At 36.0% G+C, this 16,704-nt stretch overlaps 1 protein-coding gene across 5 annotated transcripts in view; it reads left to right on the forward strand.

Moving 5' to 3' along the window:
* The window catches only part of PIK3C3 (phosphatidylinositol 3-kinase catalytic subunit type 3), an 80,150-nt gene that overhangs the window by 37,694 nt on the left and 25,752 nt on the right, over positions 1-16,704 (forward strand). For all 5 annotated transcript variants that reach the window (XM_065663412.1, XM_065663414.1, XM_065663416.1 and 2 more), the window contains exons 22-23: positions 8,828-8,996; positions 14,590-14,680. In XM_065663412.1, the coding sequence (XP_065519484.1) occupies positions 8,828-8,996; positions 14,590-14,680 (260 nt within the window). The remainder of the gene's footprint in view (positions 1-8,827; positions 8,997-14,589; positions 14,681-16,704) is intronic.

Genomic DNA, 16,704 nt, shown 5'->3' on the forward strand with positions numbered 1-16,704 from the left:
TACAGATAAGGCTGAAACATGCTACTTTGCATCAGCATACAGAGTATAATAGAGCAGAAAATGAACCATTTTGAAAACTAAAAGGTTTTGCTCTAAACACAAGAGAGCAACTGAAGCAAAGTGTTTTTTTTCCTTATCTTCTTGGAAATGCACAAATGGGCATTTTAAAATCTACATTGAGAGATCTCTGTCATATGTCTAAGGTGATGGACATAAATCTTTCCATAGCAGGCACTGCTTGCACGCTCAGTAGTAGTATTTTAGCGTTTTGTGCATCTTACCTATGTTAAAAAGTATCAGAACGATGGCTGTTTGGCTTAGCAGAATTTAATCAGTACAGCAGAGGGCAGTGCATACTCACGGTACATCCTGACTCTGAAGTTGTTTTTCTGTTTCCTGTGCTCTTGTCACATGCTGAGAGAGGTTTTCTGGGCTATCTAGAGAAAGTGTTTTGTTCCAAACACAGCAGAGGCTTGCTACAAAGCCTCTTGCTTGTTTCTTGTTATTGACAATCCCTTAGACTTAAATTGGAAAAAGCTGACTTCATTCTTCTCTTAAAGAATGGAAGCTTTAAGTTTCTTCAAAAACATACAATCGCATATGCATCCTGTCTGATGTTATTTAACAAATTGAAGCTTTCTGACAGGCTAAAGAATGCTGAATACCAGCTGTGCTTTCACATTATTGAATGTCAGTAGCAACATACTTTTTGACTCTACATTTTAGCTTGGTGGATGTAGTCACACCTGTGTTAGATTCCTTCCAATGGAATGGATGCATCATCTTATAACATACAGATGTATGTGTTTTGTAATTGATATGGTGTATTTAGATGTTAAGTAATTGATACTGAATTTCATAAAAACAAATAATTTCTCACTCAATGTTGGAAATGTATCTTTTGGATTGTGGAATTAGTATGTCTGTTATTTGGGTGAAATAATTTCTGCTGTCTTTATGACTGTTTTATGCCTATAGTTCTAAAAACAGGGTGACTTCTTAAAGTAGTCTTAAACTAGGTATCTAGATTTTCAGATTTCTAAACGCTGTTCTGTTATTCTTCAAGGGCAGCTGTAGAAGTTTATTTGGAAGGAGGTATAGGGAAACCAGTCAAAACATCCTCATCTATCAGTAATGTTAAAAATTACAAGAATACTTACATCTGTTTCAAAAATGTGCCTTTGCTTGTAACCTGAAAGTCACATTATGTAGTCAGTATAGCATTAAAGGAATATTTATTCAACTGTCTGCTTCTGGAGATGAAATGTGATATCAGTTGCTGTGTGTTTTAATTTCTTGTTTCCAAATCTGTAACGGCAGATATTACTGTGACTTGTAAATAACAAGACATTGTTTTGCAGCTGAATACCCAGCTTTAAGTAACATCAGTGCCTCCTTGTAGGATTACAGACTGATTAATATATTAATGCCAGCATCTGAGTTGCCAGGTAATTTGCCCTTTCTTGCCTTGGAAGGAAGAGCTGGATGGTTGTGAAGCTGGATTGTGAGATGTAGCATGTTCAGATAACTTTCATGTAACATTTGTCATGCTAGTATGTTTCAATTCTGTCATGCCTTCCCTTAAAAACAATTTTTTCTGCATTTGCTCCACTCTCGTTTTGATTGTAGAGTTGGGATCTAGCTACTAATGTAATACCCAGAAATGGGTGTCTTCATATTTGCTAAGCTTTTTAAAATCTTATGACAGTGAGTACAGTTATCATTAAAGCTTTGTCTTTCAGCTATGACAGACAAGTCTCATGTCCCATCTGAGATCTCTTAACAACTTCAACTTTCTTTGTAGGTTTCACAAAGGTCTTGTCATATTTGCAAGCTATACGTAGATACTGTAGGCTATCCTAGACATTCAAATGGTCTTATGGAGTAGCACTGCATGTGTGTATTTGACCAACTAACTCTCACCCTAGTGACTGGACAGCTCAATCTTTCAATACCCTGTAAGATCTACATGTAAATTTTAAGTTCCTGTTACAGGTTCTCTAAATACAGGCACTTTCATTAGTGTACAAACCTGAACTGTACAACTGAAATTGCTCTGTAGCAGTAGAACAAATTGCTACACGGATAAAATAGATTATTAATATCTGAGGGCAGGTCAAAGACTGGGGGCTCAGAACTTTGAAAAACACATTTTCTTTTAGCATGTGTAGATAGGTAAAGAACCAGACTGTCTTCTCATTTAGTGTTTAGAGGTAGAGCTGTGATCTGTCTTCAATATGAAGTGCAGTAATTGATGTCTGATTTATTCTTCAGTCTCAGTTAGAAAATGTTGCTGGGTAAGACAGCAAAGGTCTGAACAGTTCCATATGCAAGATGACACCGTGTGTTTTTAATTTCAGTGCTTATCAGTTAAAATCATCTATGCCAAATCAGGTTTGGAGATGACAAAAAAGGAAAAGCTAGGATTCAAACCTTCCTCTCTTTTAATGTTTAGACAATAAAAGTGTTTATCAGTCTACTTAATGTTACAAACTAGTATGGGAAATGCAGTGGTGTTTTAGAATTTCTTCTTAAATGTTACTGGTCTTGATCCTTTTTTTATGAAAAAATAATGAAACTAACACATAGTGTTATCCTATAAATTTTTCTCTGTGACTCCAATTCCTGCGATGCTTCCCAAAAAAGAATATAAACTCTCAGCTGTTAATCTGCTAAAGCATTTTCTTTTGTAGGTATCTTGAATAGTATTTCTGATTCAACAATACATATCTGACATCTTTTTTTTCTTATAATATGCCTGCATGGAGTATGTTTCGATAATGGACAGCTGGGGGCAGAGTCAGGGGGCAGAAATTACAGCGCTTAACACAAAGGCTTGGCCCTTATCCAGTATACGGATGACCACGATGAACTTCAGTTGCTGTGTACTGAGTTAAAACCAGTATCCTGAATAAACTCTTAACAAGTCATGCTACTTTCTTCCATTTTTATGTAGTCTTGGAAAAGCTATAATGTATACATGATGAAGATGATGACAGTAAATGCCTTGATAGCAAAGAAAAAGTTCTGACAGCGACATCAGGATTTTCTAGAAAGGCCAGGAAAACTTCCCCATCCATCCATCCATCCATCCATATATATGCATCAGAGGAATTTTTATGCTATTGCTTCAAATTTAAAATAGGAGTTCAGTTAGGATAGTCATAAAATTGTACTTTTTCTATATAAGCCAAGTTAGAACAATAGTGGGAGTTGTGGTTTACAGAAACTATATTGAATTAAGAGTTTGTATTTTGGTTGTTTGAGTTTTTTCTTCCTAAAAGTAGGAACACATAAGTTATAAATAATTTATAAGGCTTTCCTACCTGTTAAAAGCTAATTGCCACCAGACTTATTTTATTTTAGTAACGACGTCTAATTCACTTTGCCTCCTGCGTTTTATTTAAGCATTTCAGAATTCTGTGCAGTTTTTCAGGAGTTTTCCTGACTCCTCTGGTGAAATAGAACAATTTCTGTGCTGCTATATGGGAACTTTCTCCCCTGCATCTAGACATTAGCAGTAAAAGTGATGGACAAATCAGCCTCTCCAGCTGCAGTCAGATGTTATTGGCTATTGCAGGCACCAAATACCAATTTCTAGTCTCCACAAGTCCATACTTCACTTAATCAAAGATTGCTTCACTCTGAAGGCTGAAAGGAGTTCAGATGGACTTTCAAATCCCCCATGCCCTTACTGCTAGTCAGGGAAACTTTCCATGTTTGATTCCATTTCCTGGAACTCTCCAAGGGCCTGTTCTCTTTATTCCGCACATTAGAAAACCAGGTAGGTGTTCAGTAGAAGAATGGAGTCAGCCTCATAAAATTAAATAAAAAAAAAAAAAAGCTTATCAGCATACAACAGTAGCAGCTTTTAGGTTTTGGACAAAATAATTCTGTGAACAGGCTACATTATTGCATATTCCTAGAAACATCTCATCCTCTTCCTGTCAGTAAGTGCTTTGTGCCTTGCCTTTTCTACAGTAAAATAGCTTAAATAGGGATCGGTGAGTGATTATTAGGGCCCTAGTTTTTAAGGCGAGACACACTATTTGAAGTCTTTCCAGCAGAGATTTGTGCTGTTTTCAGAAAGGAGAAAAATGTAATGTTTCAGGCTTTAGGGGCGAGTCACTTTCAATGTCGGAAATGTTTGACCAAACCTATGCATCTTAAACTTTATGTAGTTGCCTACATATAGCCTTTTAGCCTTGAAACAGGGCAGGAATTTCATGCATACTTGTCTGTGATCTTGATGTTTTCTGAATTGTTAGGTTTTGTTTTCTCAGATGCCTAAAGTCTGCTATTGTTATAAAGAACTCAGATTTCTAAATAGGTGTCCAAAGGTTTCAGTGTCTAAATATTATAAATACAAGTCCTTTACAGGACTTAGCCCTACAAGAATGTAGGATGTTCGGAGAATGAAATATGTTTCAGGTGGTGTCTTAACTAACTTTCAGTTTAAAACATGACCGAAATAAAAAAAAAATGTCACCCATATGATTTAATATTCATTCAAGAACAGTAATAAACCAAAATTAGATGTCCAGTTTTGTCTTTAATTTATAAGCATGTCTAATAATTAAAAGCCCTTTAAATGAAGATGTAATAAATCTGAAGAAGATATATTAGAAGCTGAGGTGAAAACATGATGGTCTAAGAGATTGAAGTGTATGTATTACGGCACTGACGCTGTATATTAAAGAAAGGAAATGTAATGGTTTTATAAACCATGGAAGTTCAAAGCCTTTAGAAAAAGTAGTGTTACACAGTTCACTTAACAGCTGCCCAAATAAGATGTTGATTCTTGGGTAGGCTGTTTTTCAGCTGTGTTTACTAGACAAGGTTATTTGTTAAGTATTATGATACCTGAGACTGATAAATTTCAGATGAGTAGTGTTTTTTGGAGCTGTGCTCTTGAAGAAAAAAGCATGTTTAAGTTGATGAAAAGATAGTAAGTTGTTATTGGTAGTTTTTGCCTCTGTCTTTATAGGTGCCTGTCGGGAGTGGAGACTCTGTTAGGAGACCGTATGCTATTCACAGTGAGAGTTAATTCATACAGAATAAAAGTTCTTATTAAATATATTTTCTGCGCTCTTAAAATTGCATCTTTAGTACAGTAATTTCTAGCTCAAAGTGGTATTTTTTGTTTGAAGTTCATATAACCTACAGTAGTTGCTTTATGTAGAGCTGGAGTGTTCAGGTTCCTATTTTTAGTCTTGCTCTTTCTGGTTCCTATTTTTAATCATACTATTTCTGCTACTGCTAAGGATTTTCTTGCACTATACCTTGCCAAATAGATGCCAGAAACTATCTCCAGCCTTGTTCTTGTAATAGAACGTACACTGAGTGATAGTCTAATCATTGCATTCATTAATACTGTGGAAGTGGGATGTTCAGTATTAAACCTTGACAGATTTTACTTGTGATGATCACTTGAGGTACTTGCAACCTTTTAAGTATTAAAAGATTTCAAATAATCAAATTTGTTAGCTTGATAACTTTATTATTTATTGACATAAATCATAGAATCACAGAGTAGCTAGGCTTAAAAGGGACCTTAAAGTTCATCTAGTCCACCCCCCTGCCGCGGGCAAGATCACCTTCCACTAGAGCAGGTTAACTTGTATTAAATATACAGCCGATTTAATTTGTCCAGAGCAGGCTCACTCTTTTGTTTGTTTCAACTGTATGTAAGTCCTCAAGGAGAACATAACTCCGGTGTCTCTGTAGAAAGCTCTGAAACTTACATACTCCTCAAATTGGCTGGTCAGTCTTTACTACTGTAGCGGCTTCAGGCAAGCACTAAGGGGGAGCCTTCTGTCTGTGTTCTGTAATACTATATACTGGTTTAATTGATCATGGAAGAGCTGCACAACTGAAAATTAGTTCAGTCTGTGCTTAGTACATGAATTTGAAAAATATTAAAATATTTAAATGAAAGCTTTTGACATAGATTTTGAGTCAGCCTAAAAGTTTGTTGAATTTTGAAGTACATCTAGGAAAAAAGATAATATTAATGCTGGATGGCCTCATCTTAGAGTCTTTTGTACTTCATTCCTAAAAATGTGTAAGTATTTAATTAATTTATAGGAACATAGTCAGCTATTAGAATGTTTTTGAATGTTTTAGATGCATCTTTGTTAGCATTTTAAATTACTAATTATCACCTCTTATTCCCTATCTCTAGAGCAAACTAAAAAAAAAAAAAAAAAAGGATTTAATTGCTGCCACACGAATTACTGTTTTATTCAAAATGTTGTCTCTTGACTCTTCAAGGTGACAGGTTTGAATAAATGAAAACAGACCCCCCAGACTTTTTAATTAAACATTCTCTGTAACTTAATGGAGGGAGGGGGTGTATATATCAAAGTGCCTACTTCAGAAAGTTAGTGTACTGAGTTAGAACTGAGCTCTAAAAGTAACTCCTGTAACAGCTTGAAAATGCTATTAAGGGAGTGGGGGTTTTGTAGCACAATTAGGTATGCAGAATGTAATGCTTGTAGCATTTATCAGCTAGCAGATACTTTGCCTGCTTCTTAAGTGTCCTTGTGATCTCCCTTAGAAAATTGACTGTGATGGAAATTGTTTCTTAGGTTAAAAAGTGCTTATGACATATCCCAAGCATACTTCTCTAATAGAAATTTAGATATAAAATTACTACTCAGTAAAGTGGTCGAAGCTACTGACCCCTTTTTTCAAGCATGCTGTGCACCTAGGCTTATGAAAATATTTAAATTAATACAGATTCTGCAGGTTAAAATTCCCCTTGGCAAGCAGATCTCTGTCCATGATGCTGTTCAGTTCCATAATTCTGAAGCAAGACTCTGTGTGTGTTCTGTGCTATCTGCGACTGTCTAGATAACAGTCATGCTAACCATTTTCTACCTTCTTGTTTGAAAGATCCTCCATCTTATATCTATACTTCACTTTTCTCTATGAATTAGTCATGTAAAACTTAAATTTATTAACGTCACTTGGTAGCTTTGCTAACTTAACTTGCCTAACAGTTCAAACACGTATCATCTTTTTGTACTTCTTAGTTTAATTCTTGGTTACTGATTACTGCAGAGTTCAGGAAGATGGTTTCTCACTGTCCTAAGGAAATTACCTAACAGATTTCACCTATATGTAGCATTGTTTTGTTTTTTTATATAAATGTTTCTTGGCATATCTGCATTGTTACCATGTTTTTTGTAATGCAGCTCTGGTATGGGCCAAGTCATTGTTGAAATTATGTACTTCAAATTGGAAATTTGTTTGCAGAACACTTTCAGGTTTTTTTTTCCTTTATATGGTCAATATTTTCCACTTATGAAATGAGTCAAGAATGTTCCTAGAAACTAAGTTCCTAAGAATTATGTGTTCTACTATTTTTGATTTCTCTTGACAAAATTTTTATTTGCATGTTTATATAATATTTAATCTTCAGTTTATTTTATCTATTTTATTTTAGTAGGTGTTTTGAAGTTGCAGGTGTTTCAGTTGTTTGAGACCTATTGTGTCCCACGTATGGTTCAGAACTATTAAAAGGGAATACAGTGAATACTCCCCAATAAAGGTCTGAGCGATACTATAAACAGCACGGCTGCATGCAAGCTCTTGATAGGAAGAGAAGTTGCATTGTGCATTTGAAGCAAGAGGTATATGTATATAAGGTTTTGTCAAGTTAATGCTGCAAAAACACTTTAAATGTAGTCAGTTGATCTGAGAATACAGAATCAGAATGGTTTGTGTTGGAAGGGACCTTAAATCTCATCCAGTTCTAACCCCCTGCTATGGGCTGGGAAACTTTCCACTAGATGAAGTTGCTCCAAGCCCCATCAGATGTGGCCTTGAGCACTGCCAGGGATGGGGCAGCCACAGCTTCTCTGGGCAACCTGTGCCAGTGCCTCACCACCTTCATAAGTAAAGAATTCCTTCATAATGTCTAACCTAAATCTCTCCTCTGTGAGTTTAAAGCCATTCCCCCTTGTCCTATCACTACATGCCCTTGTAACAAGTGCCTCTGCAGCTTTCTTGTAGGCCGCTTTTAAGGCTCCTCTAAACTAAGGTCTTCCTGGTTATATGGTGAGCAGATCTGGCTGCCTTACTTAGTTACAGCATCTCTCTACAGGGGAAATACGTAGTGATCAAGTGATGGAACTTCTGCATTTTAGTACTGCAAAGTATAATGCAGACTTCACCACATTTAAAATACAATTTCATATTTGGAATTGTAGCGATGTTTCTTAAACATATTTGAAAAGTGTTGATAAATTTTAACCTTAAACAAATAAAAGAATTTCAAAACAGCTTTGAAATCTTCTTTGGTCTTTAGGGCCTCAAGAAGTCATTCTTAGGATCATGAATCTTATTTTCCCTTTGGAAGATTTAACATGTAACTAAACATATTTTATGCCACAGCAACCAAATTGGACACTAGAAGTAGTGCATTGTGTGTATTAATATTTTAATTTGCTAACAAATTCTAAGGAAGGCACAAAGAATTAGAATCTAACTGTGCATTTAATATCTAATGTCCAGTTTCAACATTGATTCGGTCTTTGTGAATATTCTTCATATGCTTTAAAAAAAGAAAGGCAGAAAAAACTCATCTTATTTACGAATACTCTTAATGAATTTGAAATCAGCTTTACTTTTTTAAACCCATAGTGTCAGACTGGCAGCTGAAGATATAAAAAATATGAGGCTTACGGAAAACAGTGAATTGTATTTTTTTTCGAGAGCTGCTTAGTATCTTCTAGAGATTACACTTAAAGATTTTCTTTTTTCCAAGTTTTGCGTTAAGGTTTGATACTGTGTAAACTGCTTGTCTTTCGTTCTTCTACAGGTAAACTGTTTCACATTGACTTTGGTTATATTTTGGGACGGGACCCCAAGCCTCTACCTCCCCCAATGAAGCTGAACAAGGAGATGGTGGAAGGTATGGGAGGCACACAGAGTGAACAGTACCAGGAGTTCCGTAAGCAGTGCTACACAGCCTTTCTCCATCTCCGCAGGTAACAATACTGGTTTTATGCTAAAACTGATTAGAGCCGCTGTAAAGCAGGAGAGAAGTAAATGAATCAGGGGAAATATTCCAGTTGAAAATCCAAAACTTGTTTGAAGTTTGAATGTAGACACAGGAATTTGTACGAAACATTGGAGTGAAAACATCACACCATTGGTGTAATGTGGAGCTTGAATGTAATTGTCGTTCATGTTAAGGCCCCCAGTTTTGCTTGTTTAATAACCTGAATAGCGTTTTTCATAATTCCTGTGGGATGTTGAATTGTGTCTTCCTTTTTTGGATAAGTTTTTGCCCTTAAGCAACTTTTTCTGTGGATATTGATGATCAGTTAACTGTCCTTTAAGTCGTTACTTGTTAGCTGCTTTATCCTTCTCCAGTTTAGATTAGTGATGACCAAATTCTTTGGCTGGAAGATGGCAAACACATAAGCTTAGTTGAGTTCAGGTCCTGCAGGGCAAAATTTAGCTACCAGTAGTGACAATGGTGTATGTTAGCAGTTTCTGTATATACCCAGAACTGTGGTGACAGCTAAAACTTCTTTAGACCCTATTTATTTACAGACCAACAGATCTCTCCTTTAAATTTGGAATCAGCTTCATTCTTTTGCAGTAACTGTATTTCTTACCATCTACTCTCTGTACCAAGGAGCTCAGCTTTGTTCTGTTTGAACAGAGCACAGGTGAGCACTCTTGGACTGCCTGTTGAGTTCATTTAGTGCATCTTGAATGGAGAATAAAGAATTTCACATTAATACCAACATCACATAATGTAAACCTCCAAATATGTGGAAAAAGATTAGTACTATGAAAAGTATATGAACTACATGTGGTATGAAAAGTATGCAGTCAATAACAGGAAATAAAAATGCCTCATGTAGTTACTAACTTGCTAAAAGGAGAAAGAGTAAAGAGTTCATTTATAAACTGATTATTAATGGGTTAGAAGCAATTCAGCAACATGAAAACAGCAGCATATTATCAGCAAACAATATTCATGACTTCAGAGAACAGTCAGAAAGGCTAATATAATTCCATGTTCTAAATTTTGCTTAAAACTGTTTCATAATACTATATTTCTTATTTGTGAAATACTTGAGTTGTTTTTATTGTTTAAACTGTGTTGTTTCAATGGAATTATCTGTTGTGTCAGTGAAGGATTATCCATTGCATGAATTTATGTCATGATTTGCTACAAAGATGATTGTTAAGTGTGGAGTATAGCAGTAATTTGAATATAAAACTAAACAGTAAATCAAGATGGTTTCATTTTTAATGCCTGGGATTGTAGTTGTAATTATAGTCTCTCAAATATTTGTTCATTTTAATAGGAAAATATTTTTGAATGATTTCAGATAAATATCTTTAAGGCTTTCAGTAAAGATAGCGTAAGATAATGTTAGTAATATGGTAACTATTACTTCAAGCAGTTTGAACTTAGAATGATTAAGATTACTTGCTTGTTTGAAAAAGAATAATTGAAGGTGGAATGGCTTAGTTCTAACAGTTCTGCATGTTGACACAAACCCGTTCACGGGTACTGCTTAGCCAGAAGAAGTGTGAAATCATAACCTTTGATTGCTAAGACAAAATGCAAACTCTGTTTGTCATCTCTGTCAATTTGTGTTCTATTCTTTCATCTTTATTTCCCTGGGGTATAGACACTTCTCTGCATCTTTGAAGTGCTGTATTTCAGTGTTTCAGGATTCCTGGTGGAATGGGGTTTGCATAGTGAAAACAAATAAAAAACAATATAAAACTTAAAACTGGAAAAATAGTTCATTGTTTTAGGTTGGAAGCAGTTTGGCATACGATCATTGGTGCACAGTTTTTGTTAGTTTTGTTTTAGGGTGGTTTTGGGGAGGTGTTTGAGATGCTTTCAATTTTTTCTGAGCAACGACAGTCGTGTGTGTTTGTCAGCAGTGTTGTAATGAAGAAACAGCCTCTGCATTCTGAACGTGTTGCAGGGCAAATTGTGCCTGGCAGCAGATCTTGCATTCTCACTTAGGCTGTAGCAGCCTTTTTCACCTTCATTGCACCCATTGAACCTATTTAAAGGTGTTTGAATCCTGTTATGTGTATTTCCCTTCCTTCCAGAGTTCCCATTTTACACATCCTCAGCAGGATCCAGCAAAGAATTATCTGAGAGTTTTTTGCAGGGTGAGGTTCTGCAGATCAATGCAACCTATTGTATTGATACTTTCTAAATAAGCATTTCTGGTATGTTGGTCATGTGAGAAGCTTGTTGTTCAGTTTGAGTTAGTGGGCTTAGGTGAGGACAAAGGAGTAGGAAGTAACTAGGAACATAAGGTGTAGTTTGGGCTGACATTTGCACTGTGAATGGGGATATCCAGCTGGCTGGACCAGACTGTTTTTCTCCAGTCTGTTTCTCACTGGTATAGTGTGCAGAGGAAACCATGTAGATCTGAATGAATAACACTATAGGCAAGAAGCAGAAAGCTGTGATGGCTCTTGGGGAATGCTGATTCTATGGAAAGGTTGTAGCTAGGCTGTGCAGAGTCCATGTAGCCTCCTAAAAGCAGGGGTAAGTGGTGAAGAGGGAAAAACAAAGGTGAAACTCAGTGAGATCAGGTCAGTTTTGCTTGGGCCTGGATTGTTAGGAAGTAATTTTGGAAGAATAAATGCCATAGTTTGTTATAGCTAACTGGGACATGTTAATGATGGGAAGTATATGGAGTCTTGAGAAGAAATTAGTTGGGGGGGGAGGGGGTCCCAGTTTTACTGCAGAAAAGGTGATTGCATTTTAAATATAGGAATTTGAGTTACACCAGGTAAACAAGGCTTTGGTTTGGGGCTGCAGATAACTATACTTTCCTGTCCTGTCTCTGTAGGAGAAGTTTGAGACTGTGAGTTTGGTAGAGTATTGAAATGTCAATAGTCCAAATATTCAGTTGGTCTAGGACATCTATATGCAAAGGGGCTGGTAAATGTGGAAAAAAAGTAATCAAAGGGTAGCTTAGGATCGAGCATATATTTGATGAGATATTAAGCACTTAAAAGTTGTTGTTCCCAGGAAAAATGGCAGGAAGAATTTTAACTTTTGTCTGTTGTGGGTTTCTTTCTTGGTATGTATATATTCTACTGAAGAGTATTGAAGTTAGTTTGTTGGATGTCCTAGTTTTTACAGAACTTCCTTGGGTTTAGCACTTCCTGTTCTAACTCTGTTTCATCAGTCTCCAGTGTAACTGAGTGCTCATTTATTTTGTAAATTTATTTGTACTAAACTTTGAAGAAAACAAAGAATGCATTTATATGAGAAGAACTTAGGGTCAGGTTTATGTGTTTTAATTGAAGCTCCCTAAACCTGGAGAGACTGAGCTCCTAGTTCAGTGTGGCTGTGAATGGAGTTCAGCCATTCCAGAGGCCTTTGTAGCGTAGATGTCAAAGATGAGTGATACGACTTGCCTGATAAAGGTGTTTGCCTTTTACAGATCAGATTCCTTACTTGGGTGTTTCAGGAAGCTATCTGCTAGTCTTAGGATGCATTTGGGTTGCCAGTTGTGACCATCTTGGCATATTTGTGGAGGTTGTTGCCTTATGCATAAGGATGACAGACAGCTGTCTAAGGAAGCTTTTACCTCTTTAAAATACCTCTTTTTTTTTTTTTTTTTTTCCTGAATGTTCTAGATATCTGTGAAACATGCAAGGATCCCAGAGGCAGCTAACAAATTTACTGAATCAGCCCTTTTTTATCCTTAAACCTTCATCTAGCTCATAACCGAGTTAAAGAAATACTGAGGTGAGGGGCATAGGGAGAGACTTGCAGATAGTATGCTGAGCAGCTCTTCCCTAATTTTTGTCTCTTCCCACTCTCCCCCACAATGACTTTTCTTAAATTCTGTTTTTTTAATGAGATAATCTTATGCTTCCAATGCTTTTACTTTAAATGCCAAGAACCAAAAGTCTTCACTGTGTGGAACAGAGCCAGCTTTTAAGTGTCATCTAGCAATGATGCCTAGACCTTTGAAGTCTCTGTGACAAACTTCCACTGCTAAATAACCCCAGTAAACTGTAAGCTCCTATCCTCTGTGTGGTTCAGGAGCCAAAGGGACTCTGGACTCCTGGATCAGTTCGGAGGGAGAACTACAATGGAAGCTCCCCATGACCTAGAAAGAGATTTGAGAGATTTAAGCATGTTTATAGTGAGATTTGCTTCTTTCATGCAAGTAGAAAAAAAACTGCATTGAAACCGGTGGTGTCTGTTCCTGGCACCAAAGCAACTTCACAGACAGATTTCTTAGCCAGATGTGAAAGAGAATGGTAGTGTAACTTTTCTTTCTTTCTTTCATTTAACTTGTGGTAAAAGTAGTTTTCATCATTCCAGCTCTTTACCCCTGGGAAAGTGAAGCAGAACAGCTGAAACAAATGTGAAATAGAAGGGCAGTACATGCCCTTCTGTTGGGCAGAAGATTTCTGCCCAAACAGTTTATTTTAAAGGGTTGTGTTATAAAGAGTTAGTGTTAGGTAGTGCTAGTTCCAGATAATAACGAAGTGTTAAATATTTTTAATGTAATTACTGTTTTTTAGAGATTTTTGTTGTTGAGCAGTATTTACTTTGTAAAATACAGCTATGAAGTGGTCCTTTTGTGTAGTTAAAATACTTCATACTCCTTACAATTGTCAGCTTATATATATTCAGCAGCTTGCTAATAAACAAATTTTGTTGCTAAGAATGCATTTTCTGTCATCTATGAAGCGAAGCTCCTAGTGCTCTTAGCAAAGCATTATATGAGATTTTGAAGTCAGTTACGTACTTTGTCTCTAAACGGAAACTAGATTTCTTTACGGAGGAAGGGAAGGTTCAGTTTATGTTGAACATCTTGAAAAGTATCCTTTCAAAAAGCAACTTGCAGCTAATTTCCTATAAGGGCAAAATGGTGTTCTTTAAGAGATTCACACTTACTTACAACACCATGTTAAAACTGAAGACTCTACTCTGACTTGTCTATTTTAATGTTATAAATTATGTAAGTGCAGCATGCCTACCAGTGTTATTACAGCCTCACTGAGCAGCTGCAGACTTGCATCTGGTTAAATAACTTGTGTTTAACTTGTTGCAGCAAAACCCTCTTGTAGCAACTTGGAAAATAATTTCTCATAATTGTAAGGACTTCAGTTGTTGAATGCTTTATGTATTTATGTAATTTCTATAATACCACTGTACCACCGGTACCCTTTTTAATAAAAAATAATCTTTTGAATCGACATTCTAGCATAGTTAGTATACTAGATATAGAAAATAGCATTAAATCTCTACAATATATGCAAGCACAGTTTTCATATTTGGTATGTCTCTGAATAAATGTTTTGACAATTTTTAGAAAAATGTAACAAAACCAAGCAGTCTGTTCAGTTTTGGCAGCTTGAGACAGTTTGAGGGTTAAACTTTCACTGCTAATATCAGTTATCTGATGTTTTTAACATAAATATGTTTAACTAAAGTGTTATGAATGCATCTCTGATGCATTACTGATCCACAAAGATGATGATGTGTTCTTAAATTGTTTGTGAAATGTCTTTTGTACCATTCAGAAACTGTTTTACCTAATTTGCTTTTCTGTTTAGGTATTCCAACTTGATATTGAACTTATTTTCCCTCATGGTGGATGCCAACATTCCAGATATTGCTCTTGAACCTGACAAGACTGTAAAAAAGGTAACTGGAAAGCTTTCCTTGTCCTTCAGTAATGCAAGTCATCATGTCATTAAATTTTTCAGTTGCTTCTGGAGACTTATTTGTAACTGACCTGAAAGTACTTACTCCTGGTAAGTTTTGAGCAATTTCTAGAGTCATTGAAGTTAGAGATGGAAGAAGATATCTTTTGAGATTACTTAGCACATGTGCCCATAAGTACAGATTTGCTCTTTATTGCCCATGCAGTAATGCACAGTCTGCTCTAGCACTCTGTTCCGAGGTACTTAGGCATTCTGCTAACAACAGCGATCCCACCTTATGAAACTTGTGATAAGTGAGCCTATAGATTGACTATATCATGAAAGGTTGTTCCAGCTAGTCTAGATAAGTCCAAGATGTTTTTTTATAAAACCAGTCTACATGTAGACATAGAACCAGGATGGTGAAGATTTAAAACCAGTAAACTGATGTATCTTCATCACCAGGAAGTTTTTGTTGATTGTGAGAACAATACATGCCCCATAATTCTGACTTTGTCCCTTCGCATCAGCCTGAATCATTCTTTTTCATTTGATGTTTCAACAAAAGTTGACATTAAAATTACTGGATAAATGTTCATCTAGATTTCATTACACTTATATTTTAGGCAAACATTGGCTTTTTTATAACCTGATTTTCAGTGAAGGCCTTTCTGTTTTATGTCCACAAAAGACATTGTGGAGCCTGTGTATCCAATGAAAATCAGTTCAGTATGCTTTTTATTTGAACAGTGAATTTTCTCTAAAATAGGCTGTTCTCCAGTGTTTTAAATAAGCCATGAAAGCAGAGATTCAGAATTTTTAATATTTCATGTTCTATTAGAACATATATTTTCTTGCAGAAAAACTAATTGCTACACCAACCAAATTTTTCCTTTTGCCTGCAAGAATTCAAGCATTTCTATTCAGTTTCTTGGTTTCAAATTCCTGCAGAGAGTTCACGTAGCTATTCAATTTAATTTCTAGTAAGGCTGAGCTAGCCAGAAGTGCTATGTTTTGTGGTAAAGATAACAGCCCTCCCTCCACTTGACTGTTTTCCTGAGAAACTGACAATTTTAGCTTACTCACATAGAAGATGAGAGATAGAGGCTTAAAGTTAGAAAACTGAAATGGTTCAATACCTACCAAATGTTGGGAGTAACTACATTTTTGTGGCAACACCTTCTTTTGAAGGAAGAGATACCATATTTGCAACACATGTCTGTGAATTTCGTCTTTATAAAAATAGACGTTTGGTTCTGGCTGTGTACTGGAAAAATGAAGAGAAGTAATTTTTTTTACTTCCATGATATAGTAGGGAGGGTAAAACCTTTTAGATTGCGAAGTCTGCAGATAGACGTGGTATAAATTCTGGGAGAACTTGAAAAATGTATCTACAGGTAATGCAGGGGCTAATTTTGGAATGTTTGTCATGGAGTGAAATAACCATCAGTTTGATCTCTTCATGATCTCATTGACTTCCAGAACTGCTGGTTCTTTGATGTTTGCAGCAATAAGTTTGAGACTTGCTACGTGTTTTAAATCTTGCTCATCTCTGTCTGGAGTTCACTGTTGCTTGACATGATAGTGCTCATTCCTGCCTTGTGAGCTCTGACATTTTTTTATCAAATGGAGTCTCCTATTTTTCACTGTTGATCAGGGAATCATAAAAAGGTTTGAGTTGGAAGGGACCTTAAAGCTTATCTAGTTCCAAACCCCTGCCATGGGGGGGTTTCCCTGCATTAATGTGCAATATTCTTGTTTCTTATCTTTGCATTATATTTTATGGTGGTAAACTCTGTAGAAGTGCAGTCCAATTTTATATTTCTTTCTGTAATAAATGATAAAAGGATGTCAGATTTTGTAAAATTTTTCTGGAAGATTGCTTTAGTGTAGCAACATTTGAATATTTCATTCAACATTTGTAAAACACTCTTACTCCATATAAATTTGCCGTGTAATTTTCTTGAAATAACAAATAGAGATACAGAGTTGCAAGTCAACAGGTTGTTTCTACAACTGGTATGT

This window comes from Lathamus discolor, chromosome Z, assembly GCF_037157495.1.
Source record: "Lathamus discolor isolate bLatDis1 chromosome Z, bLatDis1.hap1, whole genome shotgun sequence".
Taxonomy (NCBI): Eukaryota; Metazoa; Chordata; class Aves; order Psittaciformes; family Psittacidae; genus Lathamus; species Lathamus discolor.